General features: G+C 39.9%; 3 protein-coding genes across 7 annotated transcripts in view; all 3 read left to right on the top strand.

The window, feature by feature from the left end:
- The window catches only part of LOC116692648 (homeobox protein Hox-C10a), a 54,667-nt gene that overhangs the window by 4,367 nt on the left and 27,413 nt on the right, over nt 1-22,887 (top strand). For 2 of the 5 annotated variants that reach the window (XM_032521111.1, XM_032521109.1), the window contains exon 3: nt 19,743-20,017. The exons of the other annotated variants lie outside the window; for them this stretch is intronic. The gene's annotated coding sequence lies outside the window, so the exon portion shown is untranslated. The remainder of the gene's footprint in view (nt 1-19,742; nt 20,018-22,887) is intronic. 5 annotated transcript variants of the gene reach the window in all.
- hoxc9a (homeobox C9a) lies at nt 6,602-9,077 on the top strand. Its single transcript, XM_032521127.1, has 2 exons — nt 6,602-7,164; nt 8,234-9,077. Exons 1-2 carry the CDS (start codon nt 6,621-6,623, stop codon nt 8,476-8,478), a joined length of 789 nt encoding a protein of 262 aa, XP_032377018.1. The 5' UTR covers nt 6,602-6,620; the 3' UTR covers nt 8,479-9,077.
- Nucleotides 12,452-16,188, top strand: hoxc8a (homeobox C8a). The gene is made up of 2 exons (XM_032521122.1): nt 12,452-13,204; nt 14,566-16,188. The coding sequence occupies exons 1-2, from the start codon at nt 12,769-12,771 to the stop codon at nt 14,880-14,882; spliced, it is 753 nt and encodes a 250-aa protein (XP_032377013.1). The 5' UTR covers nt 12,452-12,768; the 3' UTR covers nt 14,883-16,188.

Here is a 22,887-nt window from a genome sequence, read left to right as displayed (position 1 = left end):
GGTACTCGCCTTTTCTCTTTGTGCTGAATGGTGTTAATCCTCTCTTGGCTTTTGCATGCGTTGTTCTTTCCAAGGATTTTAACCCTTTTGCACGAAGCTGAAGCGTGGTTTAGGTAGTTTCATGTTGTTGGGGTTGGCTTCCTGGCTCGGCAACAAGAAACTGCCTTGATTACGTCAGTTCGTCTTCATCAAGGGCACAATTTCCGCTGAATTACCCCCTATACTAGTCACCCAGGTTCCCGCAAATGGCATTGTAAATGAACTGAGCTGCAATACCTTGGACAGAGACGTTTTCTTTCTTTGCTGTTATTTTGTGGTGGGCTGTAAAACCTTCTGAGGCTCTCAGAAGGAGAATAGGTTGTAAACAACATGGGTAAAGTTTTAGACTGCGTTGTATTGCATCTGTCATCACTGGCTGTCTGCTTAGGTTTGTTTAGTGGTTTCAGCTGCTTTATGGGGATTCGAATAGATAGATGGATAGATAGATACCAATAGATAGATATATGTCACAAATTTGACTCATTAATTTATCTGACAAATTAATCTGGGTCTATAACAGGAAATGGGTGCGTATTGATATTTCCATGATATTATGTGAGCATGCTCTTGTTAAAGCTGATACACGGCTGCTTGAAATGTAGGCTATTATTCCAAAATGCCGTAGACTACAATTTCCAATTTGCTGCGAAGTTTTATACTGAGAAATGGCCTAATAGTAAAATATATGTGATACTATGATCTAACTCTTAAATTGAATTGAATTGTTTCCACAAACTTCAACACACATCATGACTTCCCATTAGAAGTCACATTTTGCTAATTGAGGCCTATTTTATTTTTTCAGTCAGATGCCATTCCTCTTTTTTTTCCCATCTGTTTTTTTTTTTACATTCAATAGATTAACTACTTTAGTTTATATCATGTTTTATTTGTTCTTAATCCCCCCCCTCTCGTTAATGAGCTGATCTAAAATAATACTAGCTAATCTTAAATAAATGTAATATATTGCTCTAACTATTAAGACATACGTTTTTAAGACGTAGGTCGAGTTTATAGATACAAATGATTTCCATTTTCCTTTGATTACAATAGCCTCACTATTAAATTACATTTTATTTCAACAACACTGAATTATTTGACTTAATGTTGGCACATATGCTTATTTGTTTATATCGGAAATTATAGTCGGTGAGCCACTAACCATCATAGATGGGCCTAACTTTATTTAAGTCTCGCCTAATCCATTTTATTATTAACATTATGGATGTGTTTAGCGGAGGTGAAATGAATATAGGCCATTAAGGAAAAGGAAAATCTTGAGGAAAGTGATGAGTGTATCCAAAAGAAAGACTATAACTTATTTACTTAACAGTTGTTTTTTGGCGCAGTCAGCATCTTTTCTGCAAGACAGTCCAGTGTTTATCCTGGTCCCTATTTCCCCTTGTTTTCTCAGCCCCCCCTCTCTTTGGCGGTAGTGCAACTGGAAGAGACAGTCTGGAATCCAAAGTCACTTTCATTCAGCTCAGTGAATGAGTATCTCCCTTGGAATGTATCACTGACAAAGACTTTACAGCGCTGGAAACAGCCCCGAGAGCTGCACAGATTCACCCTAAAACCATATACACATAAAGCAATTTATTTCACTTTGTAGTGGCGCACAGGAACTGAAGGCTTTAGTCAGCCACTTCCTTGGGACAACTCAAGATGTGTTACCGCCACTGGCATGATCAGACATGATCCAACTATGCTAACGGATTTCTTTTTCCTTTTTTCTGACATACATGATAGCTTTTTCTGTGGGATATCGGGGGAAATAAGCTCCTCGTGCGTTCATTTTTTTTTAAAGATAAAGTGGGTAGATTTGATTCAGAAGACGAGGGCCGTCAACTTTATTTCACTGGAATATGTTTCGATTTGTTTTATTATATTGAACACTGGTGGGGAAGTGAAACTGAATATGTAGCTTTAAAAAATTGTAATAATTGGGAATATTTGTATCCTCGTAGCGTGGTTTGAAACTGGCAATCAACTTAGCTGTATATGCAGAATCAACATGGCTGCAAAAATACCACAAATAGCTTATTTTTATTCAAGAGATGATGATCCATATCCCTCATGAATTACCTCGCCTTGTCTTACCACGAAAAGATGACGATAATGCAAAATGTTTGCCATCCAGCGGCAGGCCTAGTCACTATCTATCTATCTATCTATCTATCTATCTATCTATCTATCTATCTATCTATCTATCTATCTATCTATCTATCTATCTATCTATCTATCTATCTAATCAGTATTAGCTCTCAGATCATCTTAGGCTGAAAAATGGATGGATTTTATCAAGTGTTTTGATTTAAAATGCTTTTGGGACAGTCTAGAAAGATAATTTACCATGAAGAGGCGTGTTTGGATGAAACTGTAATTTGCAGGGGCATATGTGCGGTCTACGTTCTGTCAGCACATGGGTGTTATAAATAACTTTTCATATCCAAGTTGAATTTTCCATATGCAGAGTTTAAGCGCGTATAATATGGTTAAAAAATGTGGCCTATATAGGCCAGATTAAACAACTTCGTTGGTTTATCTGCGCTGTGCGTGTGTTTTTAGAAGAATGGCCTGTTGGAGGTTCATGGGCAAATGTACTTTTCTTAAGTGTTTACTGTTTCTTTTAGGACATTAGGCTACATTTAATATCTTCAGTACTAATAGAATAGTTAAAGCGCCTTTGCTCTGTCATCACACAGAAGCCAACAAATGGGACTGCAAGTGTCTGATAATAGAAAGTCATGTTGCAACGAAGAGCGTTTGTTTGTATTCATCCATTCAGCAATGACACAAAGTGGTTGTGCTAATGAAAGTGACAACAAACAAAGTTCAGACTCGCTTGACAATGAAGACGAATCATCTTTACATGCTCATTAATAATCAGTATTTCGTGTTCTGTGCTTCTATCTACTTTATGATTATAATAACACAAACACATGGTAATCTGCAGCCAGTCATAATCTACCATTCACACATTTAAACTGTTCCGTCTGGAGATGTAGTTTTGTTGTTTAACCATACGGACAGATTCATGATTCATTGATGCTGCCCTGTTCAATAGTTGTCGTTCTTAGCATTATATCTGGGAAACTACATTGAGGCTATCCGAAATCTAGGCTTCATCTTCAATAATAGGCGCAAGTCATTTAAAACTTGTTTTTGCCAGTAATATGAAGCGTCATCGCACTGCGGCAACTCCAATACACCCAGACTAGGTCTTACTGAATTTCTTTTGTCCGTTAGCTTATTATCTAAGACAGAAACAACATTATCCACCGCGCGCATGCTAACATTATCCCCATATGCCTTTTATAATCCGTATTTGGTCATTATTTTGAGTAGAAAACCGAATCGTGTAACGTGTAGAAATGTCAGAGCCAGACGAAATATTAGCATCAGTTTCAATCAGTTTTCATTCATTTATTTAGCTGTTATAAACGTAGGCCTGTATTAATTACTATGCATTTGAGACGTATAGGACAAATTACCCTGAAGATGAAAACACAAAGTAAGCTCTATGATCCGAGTCTAGATGGTGTGAGTTGTACAGGCTGTAAAGACTTCAGAGGCAAATTTGGGATTTTGGACAAAATTAATAAAATGGACCTCACTTGACTATAGACGACAGAGCCAATCTAAAACCAAACCCAACAGTTTCGTATCATTTTTCTTCTTCCTAACGTGTACTGTTACTTTCTTTATCTATTTCTAGTCTTCTTTTACATCTATTGGTGGTACTGGATCATGTTCAAAACCAAGTGACAAACCATTAGCTCACTTTTTGTTTACAAAATAGCAAATAGCAAACCGTGTTTCTATAGGTACAAATGTTTTGAAAAGGACATGTTTAGCGATGCAACAAAGAAGCATTTCTTCCATGCCAGAAATAAACAACAACAAATGAATGTTTAATGATGCAATCGTTTTTATTATTATAACCCAACAAACATGATAAACGACTGAAAAGATAGGCTGCATTGTAAAAAAAAAAAGAAAATTCTCACTTCTCCTCAATAGACACACACACTCACTCACTCACTCACACACAAACACACTCTCACTCACACACACACACACACACACACACACACACACACACACACACACACACACACACACACACACACACACACACACACACACACGCGCTCACTCTCTTTCAAAACAGGCGCACACCCAAAACAATACGAAGGATTATTCACAAGATTACTCTAGACATAGAAATGAGCTTTATAGTGTATTTATTAGACCATATGTTATGGTTATAAATGGCCAATTAATTATTTTTTATTTTATTAATTAATTAATTTTACTCTGCTTTAATGGAACATAAATGGACTTAGAGCTTTTTAGAGACATTTGTTAAAGGGTTGTATTTCTGCGGACATGTGGGGAAATGTTTGACTCTCCGCAGACTTGCGCATTCATCAGCACTCACCAGGACACCATTTGGCGTAATCCGGGTTAAGGTCTGGCGTCTGGCCTTTTAAATTTCATGGTTGAATCTGAACTCAGCAGCATGACAAACATCGCACTTCCTAATGCTGATGCTTATTACATTTTGTTTTACGTCATGACGTCCAGATAACATGTCCGTTGTTTTCCAAGTGTATGGAATTAATACTAAAGTTAAATTTAGTCAAGACTAATTAGTGACAACATGTGATTCTTGTAGCTTGGCAATGACAAAGGCAAGATTTGTTTTCTAGAGATTTTCCCTACCGATACACTCCACGCGTTATTATCATATCTACTCATAAATTGGGATTTCTTTTAAAATTGGTCTTTTTGGCTCTCTGGTCAAACTGTCAGTTCGTATTTCTGAACACAGTGCACCCATGCAGTTTGTTTTAATTCCAGCATAGTGACGTGGGATTTGTTCGGCTGCACTATAATTTCACTCTTGCAGGGCTACACACCCTTATTTAGCTCCCTCATCTTAAAGTTGGCAACAGTTCAATTCGGTTGTTTTTTTTTTTCAAACAACTGGGCAACAGTAAAAGAAATATTTCAAAACATCAAAGAAATATTTCAAAGCATATTTCAAACAGCAATTACGCACATCATCGTAAAACACGACATAAATTGCATTCACAGGTAAAACATGCGTGCATACATGTAAGATTAAAACGTATGAGAATAACACTCAGCATCACCGTTTCTCAAACGTGTCCAAATACACACTCCTGCACCAAAGTCACCACATCACAGGAATAGAACGTGTGCAGCTTTTAGGATTTAATAACGCTATGTTGTTGTCGACCGCATCCAGTCTACACATGTGCATTACACGTTCAGTATCTATGTCACAATTAGTCTAATGTGTAATATGGACCTTTGTCTGCAATAAAGCTTTATATTTCTAAATAGTGTTCCCTGGGACACTGGTGTCTTCTTCGGTTAGTCTTGTTTCATCGTATATTAGTATTGTGTTATTTGCTGTGGCGCTGCAGCCCTGCAGAAGAGTTCAGGGTTGATTCACAGTCTACTAACTGACAAGCTACTCTAGTATATCTCAGGGCAAAACGGTAAACTCTTGTCATTAGATATAAGAGTAACATTATCCCTGTTATAAAAGCTTTCATCTAGTTAGACCTTTAACGAACCTTTTTACCTCCTCTGCTCTCTGCAGTCTTCTGTTTCCTGTCTCCGGCCTTTCTGTTTGATAGGAATTGTTTCGTGTGCATAAAGTGGTGGTGGTTTTATGTTAAGCGAGGAACTCGGATGCAGTCTTATTAACGACACGTTTATGAACAATCAAATGGTCCTCGTTAAAATTTATTGATGGGCATAAAAACATAGACGGTCACTAGCCGAATATAACCCGCTGCAGTGGGCTGCCTGTCAAGAATCTGAATCCCCTCCTCTCCTATCTCCGCAGATCCAAAATGTTGGGTTGGTTGTGCCCTCGTTTAAACGGTGTAAACTTAATTGTTGGAGTATCCTGCATCCCGTATTTTGATTCCCTCTCTTGTCTGTCTTGTCTATATGTAGCTACTGTGAAGGCGAAAATAAACAGCATAACACAGGAAGTTATAAACCCTTCACCTTATCAAATGTGCTGCTGCTTTGATAAAGATAAAAGGCGTCAGCGATACAATAAACACTGTAATGCTGTAATACTATCCATTGCAATAACGCCGGTCTGCGATAGATTTTGCCAGACAGAGATTGATTACACCATCAAATAGTGCCTTGCTCGGTTTTAGACGTAACAGTGCGCAGGTCTACTGCGACTAGAGAAAGATCCACTAGTAGCACTAAAAAGGCAAGTTTTCTTTATTAAAGAAACAGGGTTGTTAAAGTTACCTCTAATACGTCCCAGAGTAAGAGCAAAAGAGCACATTCTTTAATCCGATTATGTGCAATGGTATCCCAGGATAAGTGGCGCATTGATCCACTGTACAATTTTTGCTGGGGTAAATAGAATCACGTGTCGGCGAGGCAGCCAATAGCAGCCAGGGAAGCGCTGAGAAATAATTACCTGCCTTGATTGTTCTATGGCTAGATAAAAAAGTACACATACACTCCATATAATAATCGGATGCATGTAAAAGAGTCGGGGAAGCTTCGACATGTCGACCACGGGTCCCATAAGTAATTATTATGTGGACTCCTTGATCAACCATGAAAACGAGGATGTCCTTGCTGCAGCTCGGTTTTCGGCTCCCGGTTCGCACCCAGCCGGCCCTCGTCCGACGTCTCTAGTACCGGAGTGTGCTGACTTTCCTTCCTGCAGCTTCGCACCCAAGGCACCCGTGTTCTCCACCTCCTGGACCCCTGTACACTCCCAGTCATCTGTGGTTTACCATCCATACAGTCACCAACCTCATTTAAGCACAGACTCGAGGTATATGCGGTCATGGCTGGAGCCGATATCAGGCGCCGTGCCTTTCCATGGCTATCCGGGGAACAGCAGGCATTATGGGCTGAAGCCCGACGCCTTTCAGGAGCACAGAGCCGCCGAGTGTCTCGGCTCCAGCGGACGGACCTACACGGATTATCTGTACTGCTCGTCGACTGACATGCGAGAGAAGACGCAGCAAAATATCCCCTCTCCCGAGTCGGAGATCCTGACTTCAGGGAAACATAAAGACGAGAAGCCGGAGCTAGATCCGAGTAAGTTCAAGCTCCTACAGTCTTTTACAACCGAGTGGGAGTTTTGGTTTGGGATTGTGTAAAGCTGCTTTTGCTTAGAAGCATTTTAACGTCCCGCATAACGTGAAATTATAAACTGTTTCATCCTCCCTTTTCAGCTGAGCAGAATCGCCTTTGCTAGGGGGGAAAGCTTTAGGAACTATAAAAGACAAACGCTACTAGGCTAATATTGGGGCTATAAAACCAGACGGGGTTGTAAACATGGACTCAAACCTACAGGAAGACGTTGAATTTGGAAGGCTGTTGCATAGTGTTAAAACATGCAAGGTGCTCTTTTAAGAGAACAACGTAAACCGACATGTGATATAATATTCATCAGTAAATGCTTTATAAAAAAATCCTTTATAATGCCTTTTTACGTACAGATGTTGACCCAGTGCCATTACGCACGGCACATGCAGCCCTATAAGCCGAATTCCAGTCCTGTTTTTTTTTCCATTTAGGCCCGTCTAGTGAGGAAAAGCCAATTCCTGGCTCAATTTGATGGTCATATATTTGCCTACATTATTTACCCACATAATAAAGAGAAGATGATATATTGCATATAGATATGAAAATGTCCCCTCCTGTCTGGGTCCAAAACAAATTCATATGACTCTTCCAGCCAACTTGAGGAATGTAGGGAGATACTGGAGGACTTTCACCACGGACCTGTAAAGGCTTGAACCACGGGCCATTTTATGGGCCAATAAAGTGAATAAGCGCATTGAGTATTTTACGACGGTGTTACTCACAAGTCAAGGGGACAAGGAAGCAAATCAGTGTATGGTTTGATAGTCTGAGGCTGAGAATCTTCCCTCAACATTTTTACTATCAGCTTAGCTTTAATGGTAAACATTAAACTTGTGTATGTTTTGTCATTGTTTTCAGTTGTAGCCCCTCGTGATGAGCCCACGGCATTGTAAATCCAAAGGCAAATGTTGTCATTGTTTCAGTTTTTAAAATGCCTCACAGTGTTGCCCATATATTTAGTCTTTATTACTATTATTATTGTTATTATTTTTATTATTGTTATGATTTTTACTTGCAGATAACCCTGTGGCAAATTGGATACACGCCCGCTCCACGAGGAAGAAGCGATGTCCTTACACAAAGTACCAGACTCTCGAACTGGAAAAGGAGTTTTTGTTCAATATGTACCTTACTAGAGACCGCCGATTCGAGGTCGCGAGGGTCCTGAATCTGACCGAGAGACAGGTCAAAATCTGGTTTCAGAACCGGCGAATGAAGATGAAGAAAATGAACAAAGAAAAGAACGACAGCAAAGAACAATAATGTGGACTGCAGTCACAAAACAACCATAGTAACCACTAGTCACATGAACAGCACAGATGTACCAAAACACACGATGATCCCCCTCTCTCTCTTCCTCTTCGTATTTATCACTTTGTTGGATTTTTTATTAACCTTAACTTCGAGACTGTTTGATTCTGATTGTTATTTTCCAGTGCACACTCATGTGTTCACCTATGTTAAAAAAAGAAAGAAGAAAAGACGATACTTCTAAGGGAGATAATTACGTGCTGCCTTCACTTCGAAATACCTTTACGTTTTTTTTGTAAGAGAAATTATACAAGTGCAGTTTTGGACATGTTAAAACTGTCTGAAGAAAGAGAATACTTGAATTCTTTTGAATTTCACAATCCCATAACTTATGATGTGAATGTTTTCTTTCATGTTTCTTCCTTTGTACGTTGTTGTGCAGGTGCAGTATTTTGTACAGAAACTGAACATCTGCCATCGGACTTGTCTGTCTTGTATTTTTGTGATAGCTGTTGCTGTATTTGTGCATCTTTTTTGATTGTAGCCTACGAGTTTAACGATAGAGTGTAGAAGACCTCTGCAAATATAAACATTATCTCTAAGTGCTTGTATGCTGTGTTCATTGGGACTCACGAGGGTATTATATTTGCGACCAAACACATTTAGTAATTAGTACTAGGCGGCAGAGAGGGCCTAACAAACAAGATCTCATTAAATATCACCAAACTATTTGCTTGATTAAATAAATAAAAAAATCCCGCAGATAAATGGAGTTACCAAATTACTGTTGCAAACAGAGGGAAATTTGCTAAATAATTATGTCTCCACAATTCTTTGTCTTACGTTTTTGCCGAGGAGCATTCCTCCAAGCAAGCAAAGGCCTAAATGAGCTCTGCCACCGCAAATAATGGCGAGGTCGAAAACACAACGTTGTCAGAGCAGTTAAACATTGTTTTATTTAGCTTTGCATAACTTCAAATTGGGGTCTTAGTTAGCATTCTTTAAGCCTCAGCCACGTATTTACAGGTGCATATATATGGATAATTCTGGATAAGTGCACACGCGCCAAATAAACACAAATAGCCCTGTTTGGTCTTTTTGAGAAGACAAGTACATTCCTCTAATAAGCACCGGTTTTACTGTAAAACAATTAACTCTGCATTTTACGGTTCTACTTATATTGATATGTAGCTGTAGGCTATAGTTTATTTAACTTCAACAAAAAACGTATAGGAGCAAAAGATATATGGGATACATGCACGATATTTGTTTTATTGCTCTATGCCCTATGCTATGTTTGAAAGAACCCCAAAAACTATTTGTGCAGTTGTCACACTTCCAAGAACGTATTCGTGTATCAATATTAGCAACTGCTATGGAGTATTTTTCTAAATGAATTATCTTTATAATAATCGTATTGGTTGAATACGTTCGCCAGGCCCACAGGCGATCAGAAAGTCTGAGACTAAATTTAAACATTGAGTGTAAACGTGAGGGACAATTTCCCAAGTCTCGCATTTGTTTCCTGTGCTAGGCCTAAATTGCCTTTTTGTGGTGGCAAACAATACGGACAGGATGCTGTAATTTCAAAGCCTAATCCAGTGCATTTCCGCTCAGCTCGGACAAAACTGTCAGTTTTACAGCCCCTGTTGGAGCTCGGCTGTTTGTCTCAAATGCAGACGAACAAAGCAAACTCGACTAACTGGCTAGACGTCTGGGCTAAATTACTTTATGGTTTTAATGGACGGTGGTGGTGGACCCCTTCAAAGGAGAGTCGTGCACACTGTTCAGAGGACTTTTGCCATGTGAGCCAGCCGCACTTCATCACATGAGTGGGCTATTAGCCTACAATTAGAGGGAGAAACGTCAATAGTTATTGTGCACAAATGTGAGTTTTGCAGAGCTCTGTTATCTCTTATTTGAGAGGAGGCAGCGGCCATGGCAGGAAAAAGGATACAGCCCAACAACTACTTCAAGCCTGCTGTAAAACAGAGGAGACTGTTAGTAGTATAGTTACAGATCTGGTAGTAAATGGCTTCTTTAACGCTGCTTTATTTCAGGAAAAGGACGTGATACGTATAACGTTTGGACAAATGGGGAGACCCTTTTCTGGCCACATCACAGTTGTTTCTCATTGGTGGATTCATTTAGGTTTAGGCACACATCTGTACACTAGATGACGCTGTTGGTCCATGTTTTGAGCAAGGTCTGTGCGTTAAAAGGTTTCTTTACAGCTGTGTGGCTTGGCTGAAAAATGAAGAGTAACTTGTCGATGACAAAATGACAGACATGCTCATCCACCGCATTTTGTGTAATAGGCCACAGAGCAGAACTCCAGAATGCAGCGAGCTGGTTGTTGTGTTGGACACAGAGTGTGTGCATGAACAGGATTTTTATTTTATTTTTTTTTTTTTCTGTCTCGTGAGTTACATTTTTATTTTACCTTTTGTCACTTTCTCGGTTTAAACACTTCTCTCATTACCCCTAAATTGATGAGTTAATTGGGAGGTTGTGGTATTTATTTAATTATTATTGTGTACTAAATAAAAATAGGATTGTTTTGCTCGGGCAGGTTTTTAGTTTTGACAAAAGGCTATAATATCTGCATTTTGGATAGGAAAATACGGCATTGCGTTTAGTTTCTTAGTTTCTTTAGTTTTTTTATGCATTTGTTTTTATTTTATTTCATGGTGTAAATAAAAAAAAACTGTATTAAAATACTTAAGAAGAAAAACAAACAAAGAAACACATAATTTACACAACAATAACATAATAAATGAACAGCCAGAAACAATTAAAACATATAAGGTCTTTAATAACAATTTGCAAAAACAACACTGACAGCAGAAACAACATCAACAACATTATAGGTCATAATAATCACATCATACAACATAAAAATCATAATACATAATATTAGTAGGCTATAGTAATGTTGATAATAAAAATAATTTAATCGTAACTGCTTGCTAAAAAAAGACAGTTACTGCTCATTTCTATCCTGTCGGTTGTGACGTCGGTACCAGCAGCTCAAAGTCCCCAAGAAGTCTGCAACAATGATTGGCAATCTGCATATTTATAGTGTGTGAAAGGTCTATAAATTCGCCCAGTGCGCCTTACATATTTTACGACGATGTGTATAAAACGTCAGTAACCGCCAAAAACCACACTGGCATATTTGGAGATAGAGCCCATACAACTATTGAGCTGGGAAATGCGCGCGCGCTCATTGTAGCTAAACATCTGATGTAAAATTTTATGAACTCCTCCACGTGGGAGATTTACTGCTTATCCTCGTCGGTTTTACGGGGTCAGTAAGTGGCACCTAGTATTCACAGGTCGTGTTTATATTTGCGTGTGTCGGTGTTTTACAGCTCATGGTGCAAGTGTGTCGCCCTGGCCTTTACTCGATTACACGAGGATGATGTTATGTCTTATTCTCATACATTGTTTCCCTTGTATGTCATAGTTTCAATGTTGTTTTGCTTTGGCGTTGCTTTATGTAACGTGTTAGTGTTCATACTTCCCAAAGGCTATGTTGACCTCCTGGAGCCCATAAAAGCTCCACTATTTTCTAGAAATCAGTGTATAAGCTTCAGTAGGGCCTGGCAGGGCAAACAGCAACTCATAACAGCTTTATCCGTTTTTAAAGAGGGAACCTTCCCTGCTTTGTACACCTCATACCCTCCATACGACAACTAGCAAAGTGTATGTGTGTAATGTGTCTTAGTCTTTATCTTAACCAGTCCACATTTCCATTGATCAGCTAATAACAAAGATTTTCTTGTGATAAACATAACATTGATCATATTTAAAGCCTCTTGGGTTGTTGGTTATGATTAGTGCAGCTCCTTCAAGGTGGATATACGTAGGGCCCACGTCTGACCGGTCGTAGGAAGATGAAGGGGTGGGGGTGGAGGAGGGTGGGGGGCGCTTGTGGTGGGGGTGGTTCGGTGGGAAGCTAAAAAAAGGAAAAAGAAAGAAAAGAGCAGCGTCTGTGACTGTGCCGGTGGAGCAAGCCAGCTTTAACCTTTGCTAAGGCACACCCAAAGCACATACCATGAGCCGGGTTTGAGCCTGCGAAATCTGGGGGAAAACAATCACGACTGCGAGAGAAATCGGATGAGAGGAACGGCTCAGACAGAGTGAGCTGCCGTAGATTGTCCAAAGGGGCAGCGTTTCTCCTAGTTCCGGTTTGTCTGCCTGTGCGCGCTGTGCGAGTTGGGACCCTAAACAAAAGGCTGCCATCATCCTAAAGGAGATATTCTGCGAGAGAGCCCGTCTGCTTGATGCTAACTAAACATGAGCTCCTATTTTGTTAATCCTCTTTTTTCTAAGTACAAAGGCAGCGAATCACTGGAGCCAACTTACTACGACTGCAGGTTTCCACAAAGCGTTGCCCGCAGCCACACGCTGGTTTACGGACCCGGAGCAGCCGCACCGGGCTTTCAGCACCCGTCCCATCATGTGCAAGACTTTTTCCACCACGGGACCACTGGGATCTCCAACCCCGGATACCAGCAAAACCCCTGCGCTTTGGCTTGCCACGGGGATGCAACGAAATTTTATGGATATGAAGCCCTTCCGAGGCAAACGCTTTATGGTACCCAGCAAGACGCAAGCCTAGCGCAATACCCAGACTGTAAATCGTCGAGCAGCTCTAACCCCGGAGAAGGACAAGGCCACTTAAATCAAAACTCCAGTCCCAGTCTTATGTTTCCTTGGATGAGACCCCACGGTCAGAAATATTTCCTATTCTTTCAATGTTACTCTGTGCGCGCGCGTGTATGTGTGTGCGTGTGTGTGTCTGCGTGCGTGTGTGTGTCTGCTTGGGTGTATGTGTGTGCTTGGGTGTATGTGTCTGTTTGCATTTGTGCTAAATATTCTTGAATATACACGAGGGTGTCTCTTAACTATAAAACGAAATAAGTCAGGGAACATGATAGGGCACATACAACCGGTGCTGCATGCTGCTGTTAACTCTGCAGCACATGTCCATACAGGGCTGAATTTTTGCTTTCAAACGTGCCTTTAACCAACGAATTGCTGATCACAGCTCATGACAGCAGCTCTTTGAAGTCAATTATCGTTGTCATAAGATATTTCACAAACTCGAAACGCACAAGGGGGAAGAATGAATAAGCCATAGTTTAAAATATGGTGGTGCCACACACTAGCATGCAGAGTGACAGGAGGGTTAGCTGAAACACAACATGCCCCGATTATCCAGAATCCGGGTTTTAGGGGTTTGGGGGTAATTTGACCCACAGGCCCAATGTGGCTCAGACTCATACAGCCATAACCATAAGGGCTTTGTAGATATTACCTCTTCCATTCATGGATCATTCTGCTCTGGCTATCAGGCTACATTAACTCCACACAGGTGTAAGCTTCATTTTGATCTCAGAGATATTTATCATTAGCCTGACCCCATCTGTTGTTACAGTGCATCTCTTTTCTCATACCCTGCCCCCTGTCTTTTCTTATTTTCCTTATGTGTGTGTCGCTCTGTGTGTGGCTGAAAATCTCAACCAGGCTTGTATAGGCCCTGTTGCTAGTGAGGAAAACCATACTAATTTATGTGCTTCTACACGTATGGTTTAAAAACTAATCTAAAATAGAATGTATTGATTTTGGTTTGGAGGAATTTATCATCAACACACTGATGGCAATATAGGACACTCTAGCCTAAATTTATTGATATAGTAATTAATAATTGATAGCCACTTTCAATACAAATCCAGAATATTCTCACACTCACCACCAACTCTTTAGTGAAAGTGAGCGTAAAAGTCGGAGCACCTGCAGACAGATCTGTAAATGGCACAAACATGAATGAAACATACAATTACGTTTAGAAACTCCACACGGAATACGACCTGTATTGCTTAACAGATTTATCCATCTCACACTTTAAATAAGGGCTCCCCCGCTCTTAATGAGTGAATGTGAATAGGAGTGCAAGCTAAATGAAGGAGCTGAACGATTAGTATCCATTAATTCTGCAAACGCGGAATTAATTATAAGTCATGTGAATGATTTTTTTTTATTGGGGAGCGTTGTCAGTCCAGCTAACCTATTGGCTTTATTTTATTCAAGCCCCAGGCAGACGGAATGGGAGGCAAACCTACAGTCGTTACCAAACTCTTGAACTGGAGAAGGAGTTTCTCTTCAACCCTTACCTGACCCGCAAGAGAAGGATTGAGGTGTCTCACGCCCTGAGCCTCACCGAGCGGCAGGTGAAGATTTGGTTTCAGAACAGGAGGATGAAGTGGAAAAAAGAAAACAACAAAGACAAGTTTCCGGGTCAGAGAGGAGAGGCTGAAGCCGAGGCCGAGGATGACGGCAACGAGGACGGTGAAGGGGAAGAGGCAGAGGAGAAAGAAGCGGAAGAGAAAGAAGAGACCAAGGAGTGATTTTATGGTCCTTTTTATGGTTATATGGCTGAAAAAGAGAAAAAAAGAGAGGTCCCATAAAGAGACGAAAAGTCACAAGGAGTCAGAGAGCGCGTCAACTTTATGACCACCCTTTCATTATGTCAAGAGGAAACAGGAATCTCTCTTAAATATTGCTGTCATAAATAGACAAAATTCTCCCTTCTCACGATTATCCCAACATGAGTTGCATTTGGATTTGGATTCTGTAGAAGCTGCACACGCTTGTAGCTCATTTCCTTTGATAGAACAGTCATCCATGCCAAAAGAGGGTCAATTAAAACGCATGTTAGATGGAAAAGACTTAGCTATTTTTTTTTCTTTCTTTCTTTCTTTCTTTTTTTTTTTTTACCAATTTTGCTTTTAAGAACTGTTTCAGAAGCATAGCCAAATAAGATCAGAACATGACCAACGCCGACCTGTGTTGTAAATATATTATAGCCTACATTAAAAAGAACATGGACGTCATTTCAGAGTACCCTTTCCGAAATTGTAAACGAAATGTATGGCCTATAACTTAGTAGTAAGTATTCAAACATCATCGCAGCAGTTACATTGGCTAACGACCTGTGTAGGAACCATACGTTTTATTATTCGAATTGTTACTGTTACTGTTTTACTCGTTTTCATGTGAATGGCCTAGACAAAGATAGCCATTAGCTCCTCAGACATCTTTTTCTAGGATTACCAGGGAAATGCAATCGTTTGAAATCCTTTGATGCTACCTAAACCTGGGGGAATTGCAATAGAGATTTCTGAATATAGAGATTTCAGATGGTTTTAATTTTAAAAGTGTTCTATATCATCATTATATTAAGTTATGTATGTAGCATTTAGCCTACCCAATATACAATATACACTTGTTGAAGACAATTTGTGAGTCTTGGGAAGACAATTAGTTTAAAGCCAAGCAAACTATTTTGAGATTGTACCACGGCACTACCTAAACTCAGAGCTTTGCCTTTGCTGAATTTATATTTCTCACTTGTGGCATCGCTCTGATTCGATTGCAAGCTATTTTCCCAACAACTAAAACTGCCTATAACGCACATTTACTGTGTATGATAATACATGCTACAATTACAAGGATTTTAAAATAAGGGAATTTTTATTTTAATGTGCTGGTGACATAGCGTAGTTGTTTTGCACTGAATATAATCTTTATGTACGTCTTGTTATATATTGATGTTAACAATATGCTCGTTTCCATGGTGTTTCTCCTGTGAAAGACGGAATTGTGTGTCCCCGCCATTGTTGATGTAAAATTACAAATAAACAAAATGGCTCACAAAAATTTCTGTTTTGTATTGATATTACAGCCTCGGTTACTGAAATTATTCCCCCCCCCCCATTCATAAACATCTCAGTCCAGTTTAAGCGTACACATTATGTGACCTTTTTCCCCTTCTATGCTTCTCTCTCTAACGACTTATGAACTTTGTGAAGCTGTGGAGCCAAATATGAGCCTCAGTTTTCATATCCAGAAGTAATGTGATACAAACAATAGTTGTGGAAATGGCTAAACGTGCAGCAATGGGGATGTTTTGATGATGCTTTGATTTTGCGTCCACATGCGCTAAGGCCATTTCCTGGCGGTGGCAGGAGGGGAGAGGAGGCGTAGGCACATTGAATAGCCTCTTGGCTAAAGTTAGCCTAATTTAAACTTTTCAACTTATTCAATTAAAAACCGCCAGACATGCTTTTGTAGACGTATCACTTTACCTTTTAAGGAAAGGTTGCGAATCCCATTCACAGCATGCTACCCTCCAAAGCCTGAGTCGTGTTTGATTCATCCTCTTAATAAGAAACTTCCTCTCTTCAGGGAAGACACGAAGCTGTTCTTAATGAATCTCTGGATGAATAATGGCTGTTTGAGATGAGATGAACAAACATCTGGCGTGATGTTAATAATCAGACGAAATAATGACAAAGCACGAGGGAGGCTTTATCTGTCTATACCATGCAAGGTGTGAAACTTTGTGTCCAGACAAGCCTCCGGAAAACATCAGAGCGTTGAAATCAAAGCGGATAGGAGGCCAAGTGCAGGTAGCACCTTGTGTCTCCTCTCCTGTCCAGCTGCTGCTGCTTTTATGATGGCTGTTGAGAATAAACGTTAACAGTCAACATACAACCAGAGTTTCATTGAAGTAGCACAAGCACTTCCATGTGTCTCAAACGGTGCAGCATAGGTCACTTGAGATGTTGCAATAAATAAAATACTCGGTCATGTATTAATAGTAATCTGATCCTTCTTTTTCAAATCATGACATTTTGGCAACTATAGCAGACAGAATTTCTACCTGCATTTTACTGAAGTACGTGCTATATTTTTGTATATATAGATAAATATTATATATATATATATATATATATATATATATATATATATATATATATATATATATATATATATATATATATATAATGTATTAGAACTAGGCTACATCTCGACTAATTAAAAGTACCGTCTCTCCGTGTAGTTTTCTTTGTGTCATGCAGCTAAATTATTCAAACGTCTGTCAGCCCGTCTGCTTTTCATCCGTTCAGTTATAGAGTATCTAAACAAGCTGAAGTGATCCATTCGATGTGTATATGAGACACTCTGGATACAAATACTTCCCCGTGCGGACTACTGTAAGGTGGGACTGTTATTCCTTAAATGGATACTATTTACTTATTAGGTACTTCACTTTAATTCAAAGGTTAAATACAAATGGAACAAAAGTTTGATTATGTCTTAAGCTTAAAGGTAGATTATGACTTTTGGAATAATTAAGGCCTAAACGGAATCGGTGTGTGTTTTTAGACACATACATAAGAATAAAAAAAAAATAAACAAAGCTGCATAATGTTCTTCACATGACGGTTGTTTCTTAATCTTTTTATTTGTTTTCAGGGAAACGAACTTACAGATAAACAGGGCAACATTTATTCAGTTTGATTGGTACAGTTAGTGTAGCCTAACGAATGAAAACGAAACGAAAGCGCAGTTTTACATGCAGGGTTAACGATTGCGTTTTAACAAATTGCTTTTCAATTTTCCTCAATGTAAGTCCAAGCTGATACCACAAAATCAAATAGGGTCTCGCAGATCCTCAGTTTAGGGCTGTTTCCCCTCAATTGTGTCTTGTATTTGTCCGAATGAGACAATGTTGCGTCAGAGCGCAGCCCATCCAGGGTGTTTATTTCTCTATTTACGTGGGTGTATTCTTTAGAAAATTCCGGATGTGTCCCTAAGTCCCAGCTATTCTGCACCGTTTGTTTGTTTGCTTGTGTGTGTGTTAGTGTGTGTGTGTGTGTGTACTTTTACCACAGGGTTGACATTACCAATAAAGTTTAGTGTACCTGCTGTAAACTTTATTGGTGGTGTAAAGGCACGGCTCGGATGGGTCTGCATCTTTTGTCTCTGTGTGCCGAGGCTCAGTGTGGAGATCACGGCCTGCAAGGACAAGGTGCACCGCTTATCCAAGTATGTAACTTAAATGTCTCTGATTATTTGGGTGTAGTGTTTATTTTATTCGTTAGGCCTACTAAGACTACATGCCATCATTTTCTTAAAAAAAAAGCGAGAAGTCTTGTTCTTGTAAGGGGAAAACCTGCGCTATGCTCAAATTAAATGATTTCTCGTCTATTGTTCTCTTCATCTTGAATCCTCTTACTCTTCTATCTCTTAAATATATTTTAAGGAAATATATTTGTCAAAGCTGAAGACATTTTCTTGTAAACCCTTGGCCGCCTCATGTTCTCATTTCCAAGAAGAAAAAAAATGTATGTCCGTAGTTTCAAATGCGTCATTTTTTCCTTCTCTGTGTGTGTTTCTTATATATCCTGTTGAAAGTTTGGACAAGATTTACAGTGGATGTTGTTTCTTTGTCAGAAGGTTAGAAAGCGCGCGCGCGTGTTTGTGTCCGTTCTCTGCAGCCTCAAACTCCACCTTTTCTGTGTTTCAAGTTTAAAAACACGACTACTCCTTCCAGCACTTAAGGCTAGTTACATTTGACATAATCTGGATATTACGCATGTACCATGAGCATCTAGTTAATGTTTCATGTGATCAGTGGAACCTTATATGTGCTTACTGGCATGCAATCCATCCTGAGAATCAGTCAGAGAGAAAATGGCCTTAATATGAAAGTGTCGTTTAGCTAATTGAAGTTTAATTGGACGTCTCTCTCTCTCTCCCGCTCTCTCTCTCTCTCTCCCTCTCTCTTTCTCTCTCTCTCTCTCTTTCTCTCTCTCTCTCTCTCTTTCTCTCTCTCTCTGTTTCTGTTGTTCTCTCCCTCTCTCTCTCTCTCTCTCTCTCTCTTTCTCTCTCTCTCTCTTTCTCTCTCTCTCTGTTTCTGTTGTTCTCTCCCCTCTCTCTCTTTTTCTTACTCACACACTTTTATTTTCCATTTCCCGTTGGCTTGGGTACATCATGGCATACAGCTTGTCCACCAGGGGAACTGTCATTTTTTCTTTGACGCACGTCTAATTTGTGACATATGGGAAATCTTAGTATCACGTACCATGTCATGTGGCCATTTTTAGTTTAGTGCAATCGAAAAAGAGAAAATGGGAAAGATGGGTGCAAACATTCCTGGTTGTTAAAGAGAGAAATTTACAGCTGAGTAATAAAAGTTTACGACTGAATCCTCCCTGCGATTGGCTGCGGCGAGACACGTGGCACACGCTCTATGAACATGAACTTTATGCTGTTGTCTATTCTCTGGTCCTTCCCTTGTATCAGCAGCAGACTAAGCTTGGGCGTAGAAACGTCTTCTTTCTTAACTCTATTATATTATTATATTAATTTTGGCGCTGCTTCGTGTGGTATTCATCCGATCTCTGACTTCCTGACAGAGGGATCTTCGGGACAGTCGCCGCCTCTAGCCGCCGCTGCGTTTATCCCCCCCCACCCCCCGGAGGCAATAAAGCCGCGGCTGGGAAGAGAAAAGGAGCCAGCATGCCTGCTAGAAAAGACTTTTCTCGGCAAACAAACACCCTTCCTCCGTGAGCTCCCTATCCGGGATGTGAAGACAGTGCGTGGTAGATCTCTGTAGATATTTCCCACTCGTGACCCCTCAGCCGGTGTGTTGGACCACAACGAAGCAACAAACTACGGAGAGCGTGCAGGGGTAAGATCACACACACATATCTCTATCACTCTTTCCCAATGTTTTCATGTTGTGTTTGGCAATCAGCTGGTGCTGGCTGGGTCAAAATGATGAATGATACAGTGTGTGTGAGTGATTGGGTGAGTGAGTGAGTGAGCAAATGAGATGTCTATTTTGTGTAGTTATGTTCTGACCTGTAGCACGGGAGGCTGCTGTAGTGGCACCTGCGTGTGTCTTGAACGCTTTAGCCTACATTAGCGGAGCATTTTAGAGATTTGCCGATGTGTAATAAATTGCCTACTGATAGTAAACTTTGTCATCACCAATGACCAGGCAGTGACAAATTACATTTGTGTGCTCTAAATATTGTTTCCATAGTTGTTGTCATATTCAGCTTGTGCCAAGGGCCTTACTATCATATCATATGCAATTTGACACACACACACACACACCACACACACACACACACACACACACACACACACACACACATATATATCCCGACAGTGCCCCCTAGCGATCAGAGGTGTGTCGTGTGGAAGTGGGCGGGTGTTGAGGCTTGTTGTTTATGGCTGCTGGTTTTCGGCGGCGGTTCACTGCGGATGTCAGCTGACCCAGCTGATACACTGCTGCCAGTGAGTAACATCCATGGTAACCGCACGAGCTGACACCGAGGAGTGTTTCTGAGTGTCTGATTTGTTGTCACCTCGGAGAATGAGAGATTGCTCTGATTTATTGTTTTGTTCTGATATAATGAGATGCAGTGATGTGTTATATGATGCTGTGACATAATCACTGACGACATTGATGATGAGCAGGATGAGATTTTATTTACACCATTTTCATTTTACACCATTAGCAAAATATATTATCACAAATATTATCATTGAAACCACCAGCATTAACATTTTAAGTAGGCCTACTAATTTAACATCAGTTATTAGTTATGATCGAACTGCGTTAAAAATGGGTTGTGCCAAATTCCAAATCCAGTCCACTTCTTCGATTTCTTTCCAACATTTTGACATTGAAATTCATTTCTAAACATCCTCAGCATGTGGAACATCACTACGCACATAAACATCACTGTGTGTGTGTGTGTGTGTGTGTGTGTGTGTGTGTGTGTGTACGTTTTATGTGCATTTATAGTTGAAAGCGGTTGTCTTATCAAAGATCAGTTTGCTGAAATGCTCCCTCTGTGTTTTATTATTGTCTGTGCCGAGACAAAATATTTTTAGTGTCATAAAGTGATTTCATGTGTTTCTGTCCCCTGCTGAAGCTCAGCAGTCTCTGCATTTTAATCTTGTGAAACACAATTATTGGCGATGCCTTTGAAGTCTTCTAACCTACTGTTACACACGTTGCTTTTTTCCCTTCTGAAACATTGCTATTGCAATGAGTCGTGTCCGCTGCTGCCCAATACTAGCCTGCAGAGAGAGAGAGAGAGAGAGAGAGAGAGAGAGAGAGGGGGAGAGAAGAAGTGAGACGGAGTCTTTTATACATGACGTTAAGGTTGTTAGGTAAATCTTGGTTTAAAATAAGAGGGAAAAACCACAGTCTATTGTTTTGCCCTGCAGTATTTTTAAAACCAGAGATAGGTTCGCATAAAACCCCATGAAGTCATGAATCTGTCCGCATCACCACATTTAGAACCTCACTTACAAATCCCGACAGGGCAAAAATTTTGCCTACTAATGGTCATAATTTATGATGTGTGGATCAACATGCGCTCATTGGGCAACAGCTTCCTGAGTGCTTAACGAGCATAAAGTCGAACACTTCCGGACATTAATTGGGCTAGCCAGCGATGGTAAAGTGCTTATAGAGGGCTTTACATTGTTAGTATGGGAATTACTCCTTATTAGTAAGGTTAGAAGCGGGGGAGAGGAAAAAGCATCAGGGGCAGACCAGACTTTGCCTTCCTCGCTGTGTTTTTAATCATGGATGATAATGCAGAACTTTTACAGGCCCCATATAACTAATTCTGAGTAATGTTGTGCTGTTGGATATTGATGTATAAGAATGCTAAAGAGAAGCTATAGGCTCATGGACGTGGATGGGCCCTGTTGTGTTGCAGGGGGAGCAGGCTGTTAAATTAGGCCTTCAGAAGAGCCAATTAAAGTGTTCATTTAAAACCCATCCAACATGATTGTAACTAACATAATAACCTCGACAAATATAATAATAAAATAAATGATGACAATACTAATGGTGATGTTAATAATAATCGTCCTGTTACGTATGATTTCTATCAGGCGTAGCCTCCATTGCGCATTCACCGTAGATAACTAGACAAATCAAGAGCATATACTTCATTAATGAATTATTAATGCTAATTATTAATATACATGGCTAGTACTTAGTACCATGCTATTTAAATATATATATATATATATAATTTTCGTCTTAGACCTTGCTAGTTCATTCGTTCATAATATCCGTTTAAAGATCGTGCAAACGTGGACCAAACGGCTCCTTTCCTTCCTGCATCAAAGCAGCGCTTGTGATTTGCCTCACGGGCCGCAATAAAACGCTAAAACACGAGGGAAAGAATGACCTTTCTAATTCTGCACACTGGCATAACCTCTGCTGCATTCCTGCCTCTCCAGTCCACACATTGGCTTTAGTGTTCAGCCTTTATTTACAACCTGGACCCGCGTGTTTTTAGGGTGGGCTGACAAACAATTGAGAAAAATCTGGGCTTTTAAACTCAAATAATTCATTCTAATTTGTAATAGTTAAAGTAAATTTTTTAATTTGAAAGCTTTTTATAATGAGTAAATTACAACAACTGCATGGTGACAGAACAGTAATTGTTATAATGAAACAAATGCTTTCACAAATCCTGTGCACATGCTGATTCTGACACCGTGAGCATGACAAATCAGGAC

This window comes from Etheostoma spectabile, chromosome 7 (assembly GCF_008692095.1).
Source record: "Etheostoma spectabile isolate EspeVRDwgs_2016 chromosome 7, UIUC_Espe_1.0, whole genome shotgun sequence".
NCBI lineage: Eukaryota > Metazoa > Chordata > Actinopteri > Perciformes > Percidae > Etheostoma > Etheostoma spectabile.
Note: the sequence above shows the minus strand (reverse complement) of the source record. Positions and strands in the feature narration are given on the sequence as shown.

Excerpts from the sequence above, each read along its gene's own strand:
- hoxc9a (XM_032521127.1), top strand. The coding sequence starts at position 6,621 with ATGTCGACCACGGGTCCCATAAGTAATTATTATGTGGACTCCTTGATC. Across the intron at positions 7,165-8,233 it reads GAAGCCGGAGCTAGATCCGA|ATAACCCTGTGGCAAATTGG; the intron begins GTAAGTTCAAGC and ends TTTTACTTGCAG.
- hoxc8a (XM_032521122.1), top strand. The coding sequence starts at position 12,769 with ATGAGCTCCTATTTTGTTAATCCTCTTTTTTCTAAGTACAAAGGCAGC. Across the intron at positions 13,205-14,565 it reads TCCTTGGATGAGACCCCACG|CCCCAGGCAGACGGAATGGG; the intron begins GTCAGAAATATT and ends ATTTTATTCAAG.